The sequence below is a fragment of the Pinus tabuliformis genome, chromosome 7, assembly GCF_031772625.1.
Source record: "Pinus tabuliformis cultivar Carrire ecotype Pingquan chromosome 7, CPIR1, whole genome shotgun sequence".
NCBI lineage: Eukaryota > Viridiplantae > Streptophyta > Pinopsida > Pinales > Pinaceae > Pinus > Pinus tabuliformis.
This window is the reverse complement of record NC_142293.1, coordinates 1,780,064,505-1,780,082,099: the sequence shown is the minus strand read 5'-3', so window position 1 is coordinate 1,780,082,099 and position 17,595 is coordinate 1,780,064,505. Positions and strand designations below refer to the sequence as shown.

At 40.0% G+C, this 17,595-nt stretch overlaps 1 protein-coding gene across 1 annotated transcript; it reads left to right on the top strand.

Moving 5' to 3' along the window:
- The first annotated feature begins 15,835 nt into the window (after positions 1 to 15,835).
- LOC149255478 (uncharacterized) lies at positions 15,836 to 16,774 on the top strand. Its single transcript, XM_089455055.1, has one exon. The coding sequence runs from the start codon at positions 15,836 to 15,838 to the stop codon at positions 16,772 to 16,774; it is 939 nt and encodes a 312-aa protein (XP_089311181.1).
- Positions 16,775 to 17,595: the final 821 nt, after the last annotated feature.

Genomic DNA, 17,595 nt, shown 5'->3' with positions numbered 1-17,595 from the left:
AGGTAAGTGAAAGGGTGAGTTGCTACTATCAGTTGTGCATGAGATTTGCACAATCAATGGATTGAGTATGCCCATGAGGATTCTGCAGTATATGCCCAGTGAAATAGCATGTTCTCACGTGATTTTCACTTGGTATTGTGCAATAGAGGTAGGCAAAGAAGCGGAGGAGATTTGAACCAGTGACTTGTTCGGATCTGATCTAGTTTTGTGTGTAACAGGTGGAGCTAGTACTGATTACTTGCGAGGAGTATTGTACTATGTATTGTTACATGTTCTCAATCAATATAATATACAGATAGCAGGGGGTTTTCATCTGTATGCTTTCCCCGGATACATACTGTGTTGATATGTGTGATTGATGCTTCTATGTGTGCATGCGATTGATTTTCATTGTTTTTAATGCTGCTAAATTAATGATCAACGTAGAGGAGGTTATGTATTATGCATGTATTCCGCAATAGTGTATAATCGGAATAATCTCTGTGAATAAGTGTCATATTATTCAAAATTTCTACATGGTATCAGAGCTGTTGATCATCAGATCTATTATTCAGATAGTGTTTACATTTTATTTCTTCAGGCAGAGTCTGTAATCGGGCCAGGTAGCCTCTGGATTCATCATTCTTTTGGAAGCTGAGATATCCAGTGAATGCCCATATAGTCAATATATGTATGAGAAATACTTTGTTCTCACGAATTCTAGATCAAAGGCGGTTGAGTTTTGAGCTGGTGGAATTCGAATTTGCAGCAGTGTTTTCTTGGTGTCAAAGTTGAAATGCCTTTCAACGGATTGCGATTGGAGTATGCTCTTGAGGGCAGCTCGAACTATATTGCATGGAAGGACAGGATGGAGGTGGTGTTAGATGATAATGGGTTGAAGGAGTTCATAGAGAATGATGTCCCAAAACCTACTGATGTTGCTCAAGTCGGGGATTGGCAAAAGAAGACATCAAAGTGTCGAAGGATTCTGTTGGAGGGCGTGAAGGATCACATTGTGTCTAGCCTGCATGGAAAGGCTTCTCCATACTTGATGTGGAAAGCATTGACAGATCTATTCCAAAGCAAGAGCGACTAGAGGAAGTTGGCGCTCAAGGATAAACTCAGAAACATCAAGTGTGAGAAGGGAGACAATATGCCCAAGTATCTCACGAAGTTCACCCAGTGCAGGGGTGAGCTGGGAAGTGTGGGGGTGACTGTCGATGATGAGGACTTGGTGAGCTTGGCTCTCCTTGGTCTTCTGAAGAGTTGGCATTCCTATCAGGACTCTGTCAATGGTCGGGAGAAATTTCCAGGATGGGAGAGACTTTGGTCAGATCTTGTGCAGGAGGAGATCAGGCGGAATACCAAGGACGGATCTTCATCAAAGGCACCTAATGAAGAAAATTGTGCTTTGGCTGCCAAAGAAAATAAGGGGAAGAACAAGAAAGCTTCTCATTCTAGTGCGAAAGGCAAGAAGTAGGACATGTCCAAGGTGAAGTGCTTTCACTGTCACCAGCACGGACACTATGCCACTAATTGTCCGTAGAAGAAGAAGAACAAGCAAGCTGCTGGATCTGCAACTGGAGAGGCTCTAGCCTCGCAGTTTGAGCCTGATTTTTCATTGATTGCATGCTTGGTATCAAGTGTGATGGGATCGGTTTGGTTCTTGGACAGTGGTGCATCTTTTCACATGATAGGAGATCGAGATTTGTTTTCTGATCTCGAGGAGAAAGATCTTGGAGCGCACATCGAGATGGGCGATGATGGTAGATACAGTGCGACCGGTATCAGTACCATTTCCTTTGAGAGGGAGTCTAGTAAACCCTTTGTATTGAAGGAAGTGATGCATGTTCCAGGATTGAAGAAAAATCTTATCTCTGTGGCGATGTTAGAAGACAAGGGATATGATGTTGTTTTCAGTGAGGGAAAGGCTTTCCTACGCAGTAAGACAACTGGAGAAACCCGGAAGATAGGGGTTCGAGTCAGGAACCTTTATCATTTGCATGTAGATGGCTGCGCAGCAATGGCATGAAAGGCAGAAGGATTGGTGAGCCGGGATGATGGCGAGTTGTGGCACAGGAGATTGGGCCACCTTCACCATGGAGCCTTGAAGACACTGCAACAGATCACTACGGTACTTCCTAAAGGCACTCTTGCGCAGTCAGATCAGTGCAAGGGGTGTACTTTGGGAAAGTTTGTGAAAGCTACCTTTCACGAGAAGGATAGTCGCGCCACAACGATCCTTGAGAGAATTCACACAGACGTGTGTGGACCTTTCTCAGTAGCTTCGACAGCAAAACACAGGTATTATGTGATCTTTGTTGATGATTTCTCTTGTAAGTGTTGGATCTTCTTCATGCAGAAGAAGAGCGAGACATACTCAAAGTTCTGTGAGTTCAAAGCACTAGTCGAGAAGGAGTTGGGGAAGAAGGTGAAGGCTCTGAGGAGCGATAATGGTGGTGAATACATCTCTGGCGAGTCCAAGTATTTCTGCAGTGCAGAAGGGATTCGGAGAGATCTCATAGCTCCCCATAACCCACAACAGAACGGGGTTGCTGAGCGGAAGAACAGAACGATCGTGGGTGCTGCACGGGCGATGTTGCATGATCAGAGCCTACCCCTTCACTTGTGGGCGAAAGCATGCAATACTGCAGTATATGTGCAGAACCATTGTCCTCACAGGATACTTTGCATGAGTACACCCGAGGAGGCTTATTCTGGTAAGACGCCTGATATTTCTCATTTGAGGATTTTTGGTTCTAACGTTTACATGCATGTGACGAAGGATGCCAGGAAGAAGCTGGAGCCGACCGCAGAGGTTGAGATATTTGTGGGGTACACTGATACGCCCCACAACTATCGTGTGTATTTGCCAGACAGTGGCAAGACTATTGTGCGACGGGATATAAAATTTCAGGAGGAGAAAGCCATGAAGTGTTCGCTTGAGAGGGAGCCACACTTGCATGCAGATGAGGAGCTATTAGTTCCTAAGAATGAGCTTCAAGACGTGGATCAGCCACAGGACGAAGTTCATGGAGTGGAAGAGTCCACTCATGCAGCGCCAACCATCAGAGGGAGAAAGCGCATGACAGAAGCTGAGCGACTGGCTCAAGATGCAGAGAGGGTTGTAGGACCACCTACAGCTCAACGCAGGCAGAGATAGTCACCTAATCGGTACACTGGATACATGGCTCTTATTAGCAAGTGTGTTGTGACTGAGCCATCCTCTTTCGAGGAAGCTGTGGAGGATCCCACATGGGTAGATGCCATGGTGGAAGAGTATGATTTGATTGTCAGAAACAGTGCATGGGAGATTGTCCCAAGACCGGAAGGGAAATCAGTGGTGGGTTCGAGATGGATCTATAAAGTTAAGCAGGCAGCTGACGGGAGTGTGGAGAAGTACAAGGCGAGATTTGTTGCCCAAGGCTTCTCACAGATAGAGGGGATCAATTATGAGGAGACCTTTGCACCTATCGCAAGGTATTCTTCCATACAGACGATTCTTGCTCTCTCAGCGCAGATGGGGTGGCACATTCATCAGATGGATGTGAAGGCTGCATTCCTCAACGGAGTCATTGAGGAGGAGGTGTACATAGAACAGCCCAAAGGTTTCAAGATCTTCAGCAGTGAGTCGCATGTGTGCAGGCTCAAGAGAGCGTTGTATGGGTTGAAACAAGCACCGTGTGCTTGGTACACATGGATAGACAGTTATTTCACCGGACTTGGATTCTCCAAGAGTGAGGCGGATCCTAACCTATACCAGATTGTGGTGGAGGGTAAGTTGCTTATCATTGTACTTTATGTAGATGATTTGATTCTAACAGGTGATGAGCTGTTGATACTTTCATGCAAGGATGATCTTGATAAGGAGTTTGAGATGAAGGACTTGGGCCTCCTTCATTATTTCCTGGGATTGGAAATCTGGCAGCGCAGTGATGGACTATTTGTTTCTCAGGGTAAGTATGCTCGGGAGATACTGGAGAAGTTCAACATGCATGGCTGCAAGCATGTTGATACTCCTCTTCCTGGAGGTTGGAGGAAGGAGGATGCTACTTCAGCGGAGGTAGTGGATGCCACTGTTTATCGACAGTTGGTGGGGTCGCTTATGTATCTGGTCAATACACGACTCGATATATGCTATGCTGTTAACCAGCTTTCACAAGCTATGGTTAAGCCAACCAAGCTCTTCTGGAAGGCAGGAAAGCATGTATTGCGTTATATCAGAGGCACATCGGGATATGGATTGTGGTACAGACAGGAGGATGAGGTGAAGCTATGTGGCTTCACGGATGCAGATTGGGCAGGGAGCCCAACGGACAGAAAGAGCACATCTGGAGGGGTCTTCAGTATCGGGTCGACAACAGTTTCTTGGTACAGCAGGAAGCAGAGATCCATGGCACTCAGTTCAGCAGAGGCCGAGTATATGGCAGCAAGTTTGGCTGCATGCGAGGCTATATAGATGAGGAAGATTCTGGTCGGGTTGTTCGGTTCTTACTTGGAGCCTACTATGATTTACTGTGATAACCAGAGTTGCATTAAACTCTCGGCTAATCATGTATTTCATGATAGATCTAAGCACATTGACATCAGGTACCATCATATCAGAGATTGCGTGCAATGGAGAATCATGTTACTTTCATACATTCCAACGGAGGATCAGGATGTTGATATCTTGACGAAGGCGCTCACCAGGAGAAAATTCGAATACCACCGAGGCAGGATAGGAGTTGCTGATAATCCATATCTTATTGAGAGGGAGTGTTGAGAATGCAACAAGATGATGGAGCTTAGTGGAAAGAATTCCCCTTCACTAAGTGGGCCCGCAGGCTATTTTTGGCACAAAGTCTATTTTTAGACTATGTCTATTTTTAGACATATGGATCATGGTCTATGAGTTGCAGGATGTTGTTTATGGATGATTGGTCATGTTGGGAAAAATAGATGGACTTCTATTTTTGGTTCACAGCGGTGTGATCAGAGTCTATTTTTAGACTGCCAGGCCTAAAATAGAAACAGTCAAATATTATTAGCCCTTAGTAATATTTGGACTCTAAACATTATCTTATTCTCTTGGAGCACTTCAGTTCGAGCTACGGATGTGGCACATGCAGCTGACAAAAGGAAATACGCTTTTATTATGTGTTAGTTGAGCTATTGCATGGAGGACTTTAGTTAGAACTCATGCATGTGAGTTCTGTGGAGTTGGATGTGGAGTTGATGGAGTTTTGTTCAGTTGAACTAGTTGTATTTAGTCTAACTGAAGAATACACTAGTGATGAGTTGTGTGAATTGATTGTTAATTAATTCACTAATTATTAACTTAGAAAGCAACTAAAGAATACATCAATTAACTCAGCGCATGGACAGTTCAGTGGAGACAGGTGTTAGAGGTAAGTGAAAGGGTGAGTTGCTACTATCAGTTGTGCATGAGATTTGCACAATAAATGGATTGAGTATGCCCATGAGGATTGCGCAGTATATGCCCAGTGAAATAGCATGTGCTCACGTGATTTTCACTTGGTATTGTGCAATAGAGGCAGGCAAAGCAGCGGAGGAGATTTGAACCAGTGACTTGTTCGAATCTGAGCTAGTTTTGTGTGTAACAGGTGGAGCTAGTACTGATTACTTGCAAGGAGTATTGTACTATGTATTGTTACATGTTCTCAATCAATATAATATACAGATAGCAGGGGGTTTTCAGCGGTATGCTTTCCCTGGATACATACTGTGTTGATATGTGTGATTGATGCTTCTATGTGTGCATGTGATTGATGTTTCATTGTTTTTAATGCTGCTAAATTGATGATCAATGTAGAGGAGGTTATGTATTCAGCAATAGTGTATAATCGGGATAATCTCTGTGAATAAGTGTCATATTATTCAAAATTTCTACAAGACCATGGTTGACCATGATTGACTTTAATATTATAAAAACCTATCAATAATATTATACCCTAGGAATATGAACCCTTAGATCAATAAACCCAAGTGATTGATAAACCCTTAGATTAATAAACCCAAGGCACTAATAAACCAATGGGATTAATATTGGAAACCCAAGCTATATAAATTGATGGGCCTCCAAATTAGACATAAATTAAGGCCCATCTGACCATCCTTCAACACATTAAAACTCTCCTTTTTTCATCATATGACATCTTTTTAGCTTTAATATTTTCATTAGGAAGGTTTAGAGATAATTGGATATTTGCGCCTATTATTATTTATTTTTGTAGAATATTTTGAGAATATTGGGCAAATTATGAAGATTTGGAGGAGAAGATCATCTAGGGACTTGCGCCCTACTACAGGAGAATCAAGATTGGATAATAAATGAACAAAATATCATGAAATTATGGACAAATTCTGAAGCTTCAGTGATTGAGAAAATATAGGAATGTGTTCCCTGTCATTTAATACAAATTCCTAGTGTTGGTAACCAAATCCACTATTTGAGGGATTTTGGATGGGGAAGCTTCCTCCTTTCAAGGAGAATGTTTCCTCATAATTTTCATAATTACCAATTCGAATTTCCCTATAGGGGGATGCATTTCTTAGTCTTCTTGTGGAGAAAACTTGTATTTTTGTAGCTCCACTTTCATTTCTAGTAGGGATGTACTTGAATTGATTCAAATAATGAAGTTTGGTGCCATTTTTAGCTTATAAAACTTGGTCTATCTCATAGGACTTATATTATCCTATGGATTGTCCATCCCAGGTGCCTAAGAGCCCTTTTGTACAATTTTTCTTTCTTCTTTTCACTTCTTATTCACATGCATCTCTTATTCTTGTTTTTCCTATTTCTGCATTTAGTATTGATGCTTCTTTTGTTGTAGGATTGGGTTAAATGATTGAAGTGAGTTTTTTTATAGGTTATTTACAGAGTCACAATCATGATGCATCCTTATAATATCTTATAAAAGTCATATTCATCATTAAGCTACTTGCATTGCTTTACTAGTTCACAAATCTAGAATTTATGGAAGTCCCTTTTAGCAAAAAGTAGTAATTTTATGCTATTTTTTAGAACATGTTAATGAGCTTCAATTGAGTTGATTCCACTTGTATTAGGTCATCAAAACATTCAAATTAGAACAAAATCTACCCCAATTTATTTTCACTTGATTAGGTTAGACATTTGATAGGTTAACTAGCTCACTAGTTCTTGAATTTCTAGTTTTTAGAGTAGTAATTTTATGTTATTTTTTAGCACGTGTTAACAGGGGTATTTTGGAGTGATTCCACTTGAAATGGAGTCCTAATACATCCCAATTAATAAATAAATAAATCCCATCCCATTTTCATTTTACTAACTTGGTGAGTCGGTGAATTATCTCCTCCTGTAGCAATTTTATTTCCCCTGTAGCACGTGTAAACTTGATCAGATTTTCTCCAAAAGCTTGGTTTTTGTCTCTTAGGATTGAACCATGGCCCCCAGACTATAAATCCATGATTGAGGAAGAATCAACACCAATTAGGACATTCCTTTTTACAAACTAGATTATGCCTATCTATTTGAATTCATGCTCTTAGGATTTCAATTACAAATTGTTGTTCTTGCCTAGGATTAATTTCTTTTCAAAGTAAAATTTCCATTTCTGCAATTAGTTTAGGCTTTGATTTCATGAAATTCACTCCATTACATCAGATCAACGAAATAAGGATACTTTGTATGTTTCACATATAGTGTCGACACCTCTCAAGTTTGTACGAACCCTGGGGTTATAATTTAAGTTGTTAGCCTTGGGAGTTGCAACATTCTTGTTGCAATACTGGGGCTCATCACTTTTTGGTGCCCTTTCCCGGGAGGTTTGAAAGTATGCATTTATTTCTACCATTTTTTATTTAGTTCTTTTACTTTCTGCAAGAACAAAAAATTCATTAGGTATAGTTCATTTCAAAAAAAGAAAATTGCATTGCATTAGCATTCTTATTCAAAAAATTTAAAAATACTTCTCCAAAGCCAACTGATGAGGCCTATCAATAGGTACATTATAAGGGACATAATGCCATCCTCCATCTTTAGAACTATCTCTTTCTCACATTTATTTACAATTTTTGTTATATTATGCTTAGTGAGAGGGGTAAAAGATGTTTTTCTATGTCATGTGGCCTAATATGGTTTAATTGCAGGAAATGGAGCATTTTTTAGATAATTTCCATGCAGGGGCTTGGAGTAGACAGATGGGAGATATTCTAGGAGGTTTTCCACCTCCTTAACTCCTTCAATCAGCCCAAGATCACAACACTCTCTCTCATCAGCTCGAGGTCATTGGCAACCAAGCAAGACGAGGTCATTGACAACCAAGCAAGTGCAGTTAATGAAGATCAAGATCCACCATTCTCGAGTTATGGGAGACAAACATTCCTATTTTCTAGGGAGCTGCTAGTAGCTACCCTCTTGTATAAATAAACATGTAAAAGATCTCATTAGGATTCGAGTTTTGTTTTCAGCTAGGTAGCTATTGAGCTCAAGTACTTGGCACTATTATTTTTTATTGTTATATGATGTATTAGACATTGATGCAATGATAATGAGAAGTTTCTTATTGGTTCATCACTGAGTTAGTTCCAGAGGGTTGAGGCTCTTGGGTTTGGGCCCAACCTAGTGGCTTAGGTCCCTCTTGTGTATTTGTATCTCCTTTTGGTTCAGAGTGCTTATTATTTTCTTGCATTTCATTAGAAAATAACCCATCAAAATCCTGTGATTGCAACCTCTACCTCATCTCTCCCATGGGAGCATGAATAGAAGGATCTACAATCACCGCCCAAAAATACTATTTTTACGATTTCTTGTTTTGCATGTTCTTACTGTAGCTTAGGAGTTGATTTGTTGGTTAGATAAGATTTTTGGCATAAGAGTAGATATCATTTAAATTCAACTTATCTTTTCTACTAATTGATTGGTTCATTTTGTTGATGATAAATGGGTATATGCATGTGATGATTGCATGGTTTTTTAGATCGGCATGCAAGGGAACCTTCACCACCTCCATGTTGGAATTCCTCACCTTCCCTTAGGAATCCCAAATTATGTCCTAAAATTTTTGTCATAAGATCATTTTCCTAGACCACCGTGAGCGTCTCTCCTAGTGAAAAATATGCCTTGAAAAGGCTCTAATCTTGGATGGTGGCTTTAGCCACCCTTAATTCACTTACCTCAACCTTCATCCACCTTTCCATCCCTTGAACCCATCATTTCCACCTCCTAAATCTTCTCGACAGCCTTCTTGTAGCAATACAGGGCACTTGTAGCAGCCTCATGTAGCACACTTGTAGCAGCATGTTTCCTCACCAGTTTTGACCTTTGCTGCAATTTGGACTTAGCTTAGAAGTAGGTTGACCCCCAACTGTGACTCCATGATCAAGGGCAACTCCTAGGCCACTCCAAACCCTCCTTTTCCTTCACTACAAAATAGAATAGCATTAGTTTCCTTATCATAGATTTGGCACAAATAGAACATTGATTTATATGCAAATGTGAGCTAGATAGATGATACATAGAATCTTGAGTTTTGATTTGGTAGGTTAGCTTCTTGTCTGCAAGTAGATTTGGTAGCTAGATGGTTGATTGCAAGATAATGTAGTTCCCTTTCTGCAAGTAGTGTAGCTCTTATCTTTTCATGAATTGATTCAATAACATTTACAAGTTGAAGTTCAAAAGAATTTTCCTTTTTATAATTAGAGGTAGCTTCTAAATTGCACCTTCATTAGTTAGTTTTCATTCTAATTTAGTAGGAGGAATGGTCTTGGAGCACTATTGATCAAATGTCCTAGTTGAGGGTGGCATGAGTAGAATCCCATCTATTGTGCATATAGCATTGTCACTTTGAAGTTTGTATGAACATCGGGTTGATAAATAGAGTTGAGGAGCTCTTGGGAGTTGCAACACTCTTGGTACAGGACCAGGGCTCACCACTTTTTGGCACCGTTGTCGGGGAGTTGTCTAGGTAGATTTTATTTATGCTTAAGCATTTTATTTTTTCTGTTTTTCATACACTTTTGAAAATGTAACATAAAAGACAAAGAGAAAATTTTCTTTCATTTCTAGTAGGAATAGAGATACTCAAGGAAAATTCTTACCAAACACCCCCACACCCTCAAGCAGTTAACCTTCACTCTTCTTCGGTGACTGTCAGCTTCCCTCTCTGACTACAGGGGAGTTAGAAGACCCTCTAGGTGAGCAACCTAAAATATTTGAAGAACCTATTGAGGAATAAGAAGAACCCACTTCACCTACCCAACCTATGGCTGAAAACAGGAACAATGAGGTTTTCCCTATTGGAGAGACTAGTGGAGGGGGTAGAATGAAGAATATAAGCCCTACTACCCTTCCACACTTCCATGGCTTAACCTCTGAGGATCCTGATACCTTCATGTTTGAATTTGTTGTTGTTTGTAGGACCTATGACTATGCCTCTAATGACCAAAAGCTGAAGTTATTCCCCTCTACCCTTAAGGATGCAACCTTGCACTGGTTTATGGGTATGCCTGGGGGTAGCATCACTACTTGGCCTCAAATGCAACAAGCCTTTAATGACAAGTACAAGGACTGTTGTAGGTTCAAATAAACCAAGCAATAAATCTTTATAATGACTCTTAGACTTGATGAATCCCTAGAAGACTATGAGGAGATATTTCAACTCAGTTATAGGAGGGCCAGATGCACCCTTGATCCTGAATCACTCAAACTAGTTCTTCTTCGAGGGATTAGGGAGGACATGTTGGAGACCCTCAACATGATGTCTGAGGGAGATATCTATCAGTTATCTTATGATGACATTAAAATTGTGTTCAATAATAACTCTAGGGTTGTTCCAAAGCCTTTTCCATTGCCTTTGCCAATTTCCTTAGCCATAATAAACCAAATCAAAACCCACACTAAGATGTCTTACCCAACATTCAACTTGGAATAAGGGTCCCATAACCGTGGTTATTATTGTGCCTTTATTAACTTTATTTACATGAAATTTTCACCAGGGCTGTTAAACTTAGTGCGAAAAAAGGTCCTCACCAGCCATAGAAGCTAGAAATCTCTTCTTAGATATCTCACTATTGTCTTTCCCTTTAATGACGAGGTATTCTCAAGGGAGGAATCAAATTTTCTCTTAGCCTCTACAATCATATGATTGTATTGCTCCCATGGGATCAATCCTCCTATGAGGTCCCAACAGCTGGGAAGTCCAGCTCTAACCCTTTGCTCGAATTCTGAGTCAAACACAACAACATCCTTTAACACCTTTTCCAGAAATTCCTTAGCCTTAGCTCTAGCTTCTTCCTTCTGGATAATCTTGGAGACCTCTAAGAAAGCAGTTACTCGTTATACAAAGTATATGGCCCTCAACTCACTGAGTGTTTTTTCATTGATATACTGAATGAATCTTTTAGCTGTGTCAGTATTCTTTTCATCCTCCTTGTTGATCCCCCGTTTTGTTCACACAACTACTGTTTTTCATCTCTATTTTGACCTTTTTGGCACTCCTAAACCTACTCACCTGCCATTCTTATTGCCCTAATCATTGTCCTAATCTTCACTATGAGGTAAAGTCTTTCATGGTAACATTTTGTTGTTTATTAGTGAATTTAAGTAGATATGAGTAACTATCCATAAACTAACTAATCATTATGGTCGAAGTGTAGACATTTTAGCAGATGTGTAGGGTGACAATAGGAGAATGCAGGCAGTGAACCATGGTTCCTCCACTTTCGTACTCAAGAGCCATTTTTGGGTTCAGTACCTAACATCGCAGGGGATAAGAGGTCGTATACTTCTAGATGGCGAGCTACCTCTAGCCATGCTTGAACATGTTTGATTCCAGCCACGAAAAAGATCCTCGTTATCCTCTATGAATGGAGCAGACACCAAGATTGGGATTGGTTGAAGATTGTTAAACTAAATTGGACAAGTTGTTCGAGTCATCTGATCTGTAGGAATGAACTAGCCAGGCTGTTAGGATTTATTATCCATAGTTCAGTTTGCTTTTACTTAGTTAACGCCTATAAAAGGTTGCTATGTAATACTTAGAATCTAGCAAACAGAAGAAAAGTTGTTACTGTGTATCCTTCGACTTATTATTTGAATCAAAGATGTTTACAATGGTTATGCATTGAGTTCAAGTTAATTGTTCAATGGTTCGCTGTGTATGACGAGTTAATTGTGATCGAAGCCTTTCATTTTTTGTAAGTTAATCCGCTCCCCAGGCGTGGCCGGGCCCACCCATCTAGGTTCAGCTTTGTAATATTGCATAGCAGTAGATCTGTGTGATAGATACATTCGTTCTTCAATTATTTGTGATTCATTATTAGTTTACCTGCTGTGTGGAGAGTTTTCTTAAGTTTCGATTGATTTTATTATGCTGATGTTATGATGTTTTTAAAACCCTTTGCTTCAGTGATCCAAATCTAAATCTCTGGTGTGACCATCACTTTTGCTTTCAAGACAAAGACCTACTCTGTTCATGAATACTGCACATTGTATTGGACTAGAATGTCATAGATGTATATGAAGTTTCTCGAATTACATTGTCATCGGATGCTTATGAAGAGCTAGTTTACCCATTGACAATGCAGAAGCTACTTTCAAACACTTAAATTGGAATACGTATTTAGAGACCAGAGACGAATGGAATCCGAGTTTAATTTGGACTATGATCAAATCATTTATTTTATTTCCTCTAAGTAATTGAATCGATTGACTCTCTTCGGGATTGTTTCTGCAGATGTGTGCAATATAGGAAGCACTTGTTTCAGGTTGATTATTTGAATAATGTGATTGGCATGAGCGTGGTTTGGTTTAAGTCAATTGGTTTTATGTTATGTTATTTGTATGAATGTGTATACAACAGAAGCAATGCTTTCAGAGTATTGATTTGCATGATTTGTTATAGTTTCAGTTAGTTTCATTTGTGAAATAGATTTCTTGGTTGTTAAGTAGACTACGTGGATTAACTTCAAGAGTGATTTAGTGTTAGTTGTTAAAGAAATTTCTTTTGATTCGTTTGGACTGTTTGATTCCCCTGTGTCATTTGAATGCTTGGTTATATTTTCTATAGCTTAAATGTCTGATCGAATTCCAAAAGCAGAGTGTTGGTTCATTAATGTTTCAAATAGGGTTGTTTACATTTTTATTAATGCAACTGTAGGTTAGATTTGAGTACAATGTCTCATAATTGTTTTAGTTGATTGCCATTTTTGAATAGAGTAGTGCTTGAATTTGTGCTTGCGGTCATGATCAATTAGGGATTTGGATACAGCTTAATCAAGAGTAAAACAGAGTATCTAGATTATGTGCTCAGCACCAAGATGTTTGATTTTTGATAAGCTAGTAGGGTTAATGATTTTTTAGTACAGTTTGGGTTAGAATCGGATTGTCATTACGAGTAGTACATCTTCTGGTGTGGATTGTAAGAAGTTGAACTTGAGTGTTTTGATTGATTAAGCTTTGTATACAGTCCGTTTAATTAGGTATTCATTCTCATCACATGGGATCTGTGGTACAAAGTCAAGTCACCTATTAAGTCTAGATTCCAATTCCAGTTCTAAATAGATTAAGTTCATAAAAGTTTTGGAAGTCTTTAAATTAAATTTGATTATTAATTTTGCCTATGCTAGCTAGATGTTTGATTTCTTTTGATTTTGCAAGCATTGGTGTGTCTATTACCTAGTTGATCATTATAAAAGAAATGTTAAAACTCTTACCTAGAACTGAATAAAGGAAGCACAAGACAACTCGTGCTTACAAGCCCATGACATAAAAATATTAGGAGATTAATTCACCAATTTAATCTCTCAACATTTTGGCGTCGTTGTCGAGGAAGTTGTCATTTCTTATTCAGGTAACCATTATCATTTGAGTTTCAGGATCTTGTAGGACTGTCAGAGGGCGAAGAGAGTACGGTAAGACGTGAGTGAAGAGCCACGCATCCACTTTTGTGGGGTTTCTCCAAAGTCTGACCGATCACTGCTTGTTCTTGAGTTTCTATTTCTTTTATCTTTATGCGTAGGAGTACAGGTAGACCTAGGGATAGAAAGGGTAGATTTATTTCCAGTTCTAAATTTCCTACAACTTTTGGATCAGTTAATATACCCATTCTTACCACTGCTAATCAATATGCAGGTCTAAGACAAGAAGGAGGAAGTGTTGATGCCAACGTGGTTTCGGAATTCTTAGATCAAGGGGAAAGGATCATTCAGTAGGTTGTCTTTGACAACCCTGTAGAAGAACCAGTGGAACAACAAGACAACTTGGACGAGCAATCAACCAACATCAATCGTGTCCCAATACCCCCTATTCACACCATAATCAGCAAACCCCAACGGGTTCCGGTTGTAGAAATGGATCACCAAGATGGGGAGGATAGACACAACAAAGAACGCCAGGAAGAGGGAGAAGGTCCTCGACGCAATGGGAACCTCTTTAGAGGGGGCAACCAAGAAGACGAAGAGGAGGTTACCTTTGGATTCCCTATCCTAGATGTGACTCATGATATCACAATGAAAATCATTCTGATGGCATCTCTCCCATTATTCTACGGTAAATCATCTGAATATCCCGATGCCTTTCTTTTTGAATTCGATATTTTTATGTCACAGTTATAACTACTATGACGATGTTCATAAACTTAAATTGTGTCCCGCCACATTAAAAGATGATGCCCTTAGGTGTTTCATGAGTCTAGGGTAATACACTATATACACATGGGATGACATGAGATCAGTTTTTCTTAAAAAGTATCAAGATTTTTGTAAAAGTAGGGACATCAATGATATCCTTAGGATGCAGCAAACTGAAGATGAAAACCTAGAAGAGTATCTTGAATGGTTCCTATACAACTTTCACAAATCTCGTGGGTCCAACCTAGATGAAAATATTATCAGAATTGTGTTCCTAAAAGGGCTGAGAGATGATTGCATTGAAACATTAAACCTGCTTAGTGGTGGAGACATTTATAAAAAGAAATTTGTTGAAGTCATTGAGCTTTGTCGCACCTATTCTAGAAGCCAAGCTAAAGTAGGTAAAAAGCTTCGGGAACTTAGAGACAATTCTAGAGACTATGTGCAAAAGAAAACTGCGGCTAATGCTGTTACAAGAGTCGAGTTGGGAAACCTATTAGAAAATTTTAAAACTGATATCCTGAACACAATCAGTGACCAGCTAGACACCATGAAAATTAAACAAAAGCAAGAAGCCGAGAAAGCAGCCATGGCAGTCTTTTGTTCCAAGTGTAGGCGTAAACATGCAGAGAGGGAATGTCCTTTAAACACCATTGAGGTCTGTGGAATCTGTACCCTAGAACACTCGACTGAGAAGTTCCCATCACTTCCCAGCTTACAGGCCATCTACAAGGGGAACGCTGAAACCGTTGACCAATCTCAAGCGACCAAAAGACCCACCTGGAGAGGCCAGAGTCAGAATGTGTTTCCGGATCCAAATTCTCAAGGTTATAGCCAGACTCAGCCTTGGACCTTTCCTGCATCCTACCCTCCTTGGGTTGCTCAACAACCACAAAATACTGCCTGGAGCTAGAATTGGAGGACAAACCCCTATGCCAACAGTTATCAACCCCAACCCCAATTCTATGCACCTTATCCAAATATGCCAAGTACTTCATATAATCCGACCATGCAAACCTATCAGCAAGCGTATAACCCCAATATGTATCAACAACCTACGCTGCCACCACCTCCTTTGCATCAATTATTACCTGCACCTACTAACCCATCATCTTCACAGGCACCTGCTACCGTAAACCCACCCTGACCTACACTGTTGCCTGCGCAACCCGTACCTAACCCAAGTCATAATAGGTTACCTCAACCAGTGCAAAACATTGATATTCAGCCTTTTCCTACATACATGATCACTGCCATTCCTATGAATGAAATCCAATTACGATCAGGAAAGACAATCAACAAAGGAAAATCAGCTGTTGTCATCCAAGAAGAGGTACCCTCCACATCATCCGAAAATCATTCACAAAATGAAAAACAACAACAATCACAGAAAGAAGAATCACTTGAACCACCGTACCCGGAAAGACTAATTGTAAAGAAAGAGGAGATCCCGCTTGAATATGATTTGGAAAACGAACTTAGGAATGTCTGCATTAAAATTCCACTCTTACAAGAAATTAGAGACATTCCCATATATACCAAAATTGTTAAGGATCTCTGCATTAAGAAACCGGGGAGAAAGGGGCATAAAAACCAGAATGTCAAAATCATGAGCCAAATGTCCACTATGATTTCTGATATGCCTGCCAAATACAATGACCCCGGGAACCCCATTGTCACCATTGAGATAAACAGAGTACTTCTGCCAAATACTCTCGTGGATCTAGGGGCAGCAATAAATGCAATGACCTATGAAACAATGACATCATTACAACTACCTAGACTTAAAACCACCCCTATCCTTTTAGAAATGGCAGATAAATCCGTCGTCAAACCAATAGGATCCCTGGAGGACATAGTAGTCACTATTGCCTCTTGGAAATACCCCATAGATTTCATAGTCATTTCTCCAAAAACCTCTAGGCCTGAACACCTTGTGGTCCTGGGATGGCCATGGCTGGCAACTGTTGATGCCGTCATTGGATGTAGAAATGGAGAAATGATTATTTCTAATGGTCCTCACAATCAAACATTGTCTATTTTTCCACCTACTCAGATAGTTGTCGAAGTACCATTATGGCTCGAAAACCCATATGGAGACGAGGATTGTATGTTTCCCTTGTTAACATTAGACCAGTCTAGAGGTCTCCAGGAACATTCTGATGAACATGTTTTGCAGTAGTTTTTAGCTGATAGCTCTTGTATCGATTATCCCGTCTCTTTTAATGGTTATCAGCATGTGTTTAGTGATGAGTTTCAGGAAACCTGCCACCCAGCTGTCTTTGCCTCTTTTGCAGCAGTGGAGGAAAGTCATGAGCTCACCACAGAACCTATGGAAATTTTTGAAGGGAAAATCTTACATATCGGTAAAGGATTGACTGCAGAACAAAGGCAGCAGTTGATGAGTATGATTCGTGAACAAACTGGAGCATTCGCATGGGATTACTTGGATATGAGGGGCATACATCCAGACACTTGCATCCACCATATCTATACAAATGAAGAAATGAGACATGTTCGGCAACCACAAAGGCATATGAACCCAGCATTAAAAGACATTGTCAAAGATGAGCTTCAGAAACTTTTGGCTGCAGATTTCATCTACCCCATTTCTGACAGTAAGTGGGTGTCGCCTCTGGTAGTAGTTCCAAAGAAGAACAGAAAGTGGCGGATCTGCGTTGACTACAGAGAACTAAACAAGGCCACATTGCGCAACTATTTTCCATTGCCCTTCATTGATCAAGTCCTCGACACACTTTCAGGTAAGAAATATTTTTCTTTTCTAGATGGGTACAGCGGGTACAATCAAATACAAATAGCTGAAGAAGACCAGGAGAAGACTACCTTTACATGTCCGTGGGGTACTTATGCATATAGAGTCCTTCCCTTTGGTCTTTGTAATGCCCTCGCCACTTTTCAGAGAGTTGTACTTGCCATTTTCTCTGATCTGATCCATGACTGTGTGGAAGTCTATATGGATGACTTCACAGTCTATGGAGATGA